A 2,217-nucleotide genomic window follows, 5' to 3' on the forward strand; every position below is an offset into this window, starting at 1 on the left:
GCCTTCAGCACCACGCGCACGGACAGCGCATTGCCCGCCGCGCCCAGCGCCACGATGAGCGCGTAGAGCGCCGTGAACAGCACCTTGGCCCACAGGCGCGTGTCCACGCCCAGCCGGGCGTCCAGGCTCAGCCCCGGGCTGGGGCTGGGCCTCGGGGGCCGCGGGCTGCTGGGCTCCATCCCGCTCCCGCGGCCTGCGCTCCCTCCCTCTCACTGCCCGCAGACTGGGCGAGCTGCCCGCTCAGCGAGAGCCTCCTCCTCTCTGGGAGCCTCCAGAACTGGGAGAACACGCCCCCAGAAGGGTGTCCCTGAGCAAACTCCGGACCGCGAGTGCAAGCCTGTGAGCGACGTCCACACGTCTCGCTTCAATTCAATCCAGGGAAGCACGTGCTGGTGCAAAGTGGGCTCTTTTGGGGGTCAACAGCTATGAGTTGGAAGGGACTCCACCACTGACCAGCTGTGTGACCTTAGCCAGGTTTTTTAACCTCTCTGGACCTAGTTTTGCAACTTAAAAATATCACCTACACTGCAGAATTTCTGTGAAGATTAAATGAGAGAATCTGTGTGAAAGTTCCTGACCTGCAACATGCCTGTCCAGAGCTTGTGTCATGTGCCTAGGCTTGTGTGCTGCTGTTATCTGAGTGTGCGTCCCAGAGACGATTTAGGAAGGACTTTGTCGGTGCTTTGACATTTTGCAGATGTCAAGGTTCTTGCTAAAGGGCTGTTTCAATGCTGCACTAATAGCCTCAGGGCACTGCATTGCCTTGGCAGATACATGCTCACGGTCTCAGGCCTTCCCTGTCCTTTGAGCTGGCATTCTCATGGAGCAGTAGGAGAAAGTGAAAAGTGTATTTACCATGTCTTAAAACCTTTCGCTTGTCTCTTTTCTAAACTCATGTAGAACACCAGAACTTCAGAGCTGCAGGGCCTAGAGGCTTCTCACCTCACCCCAAGAACCCCTTTTTCTTTACTGGGNCTCAGGCTGGCCACGCTCAGCACCGTGGCGTAGGCGCACAGCTCGCGCACCAAGTAGTAGCCGCGGCAGCCCAGGTCGCCGAAGACCCAGGGGTAGTGGAACCACACGAAGTTGTAGAGCTCCATGGGCACGCTGACCAGCAGCAGCAGCAGGGCCGCGAGCGCCAGGCTGAGCACGTGGTAGCGCAGGCGCCCCGGGCGCCNTCAAAATGGAAAGTAGACCAATGGATTTTAATGGAAATGATTCTGAAAAATACATTATTATGATTTCAGTTTCTACATTGTAACAACATTTAAGAAACTACTACTTGCCAAATTTGGCGTGATATCAAAGAAGAATATCCACAATTTTATATAAAGGTTATTAAAATATTCCCTTTTTTCCCAACTACATGTCAGTGTGAAATTGGATTATTTTCATATATATCAACCAAAGCAATATATCAGAACAGGTTAATGCAGAAGCAGATATGAGGATCAGCTGTCTTCAATTAAGCCAGACGCTAAAGAGATTCACAAAAATGTAAAACAGTACAAATAATGCTATTTTTAAACTTGAAAATATGGTTATTTTTAATAATAGTGTTTTTACATTAACATGTATGTGTTTATTTTTGTTGTTTTAAATGAATTAAAAGTAAGTATTTAAAAATGATCTCCGTTTTAATTTCTAAGAGTGTAGCCTTTTGGTCTCAGGATCTTTTTACATTTCTACAAATTATTGAGGACCCCAAAGAACTTTAGTTTAAGTGGGTTATATCTATTAATATTTACAGTATTGTAAATTAAAACTGAGAATTAAAACTAAAAAGTTTGAGAACTGTGGGATTAACTTTGTTTCTATCAAGTTTAAGGATTCTACATATATGAGTTTGAAACAAATTTTCTCTGAATCACAAACCCCACACTAATAAATTTTTAACTTTGCCCTTGGGTATCATGGAGCTCAATAAGGCCTGCGGGGCCTGGAGAAAAAAGTAGGTTTCTGTTTCTCTTGGAAGAATTCTGCAAGTGCTCAGTCTCCCAAGGTCTAGGCNAAAAAAAAATCTGTCACTACCGCCAGCCCCACTCTGTCCCCATTTCAGCTCTGATTGTGTTCCACCCAGTGACTGCCTGGAGCAGAGGGGAGTCCCAGGTGCACAGGGGCAGCAGAGGGGTCAGTGTACAACATGTGACGTCCTGGGCTGAGAAGTTATTTTAGAATTCAGTATCAAGCAATATACGTCTTTCCTGTCTGCCTCCT

General features: G+C 47.2%; 1 protein-coding gene across 1 annotated transcript in view; it reads right to left on the reverse strand.

Annotated features, from left to right (window-relative positions):
• Nucleotides 1–1,177, reverse strand: part of NTSR2 (neurotensin receptor 2) — a gene marked incomplete at its 5' end in the record, with an annotated part of 16,883 nt that extends 15,706 nt beyond the window's left edge. The window contains 2 exons of the mRNA XM_008585752.1: nt 400–423; nt 957–1,177. Coding sequence (XP_008583974.1) covers nt 400–423; nt 957–1,177 — 245 coding nt within the window. The remainder of the gene's footprint in view (nt 1–399; nt 424–956) is intronic.
• Nucleotides 1,178–2,217: the final 1,040 nt, after the last annotated feature.

Source organism: Galeopterus variegatus, unplaced genomic scaffold, assembly GCF_000696425.1.
Source record: "Galeopterus variegatus unplaced genomic scaffold, G_variegatus-3.0.2 Scaffold3698, whole genome shotgun sequence".
NCBI classification, from domain to species: domain Eukaryota; kingdom Metazoa; phylum Chordata; class Mammalia; order Dermoptera; family Cynocephalidae; genus Galeopterus; species Galeopterus variegatus.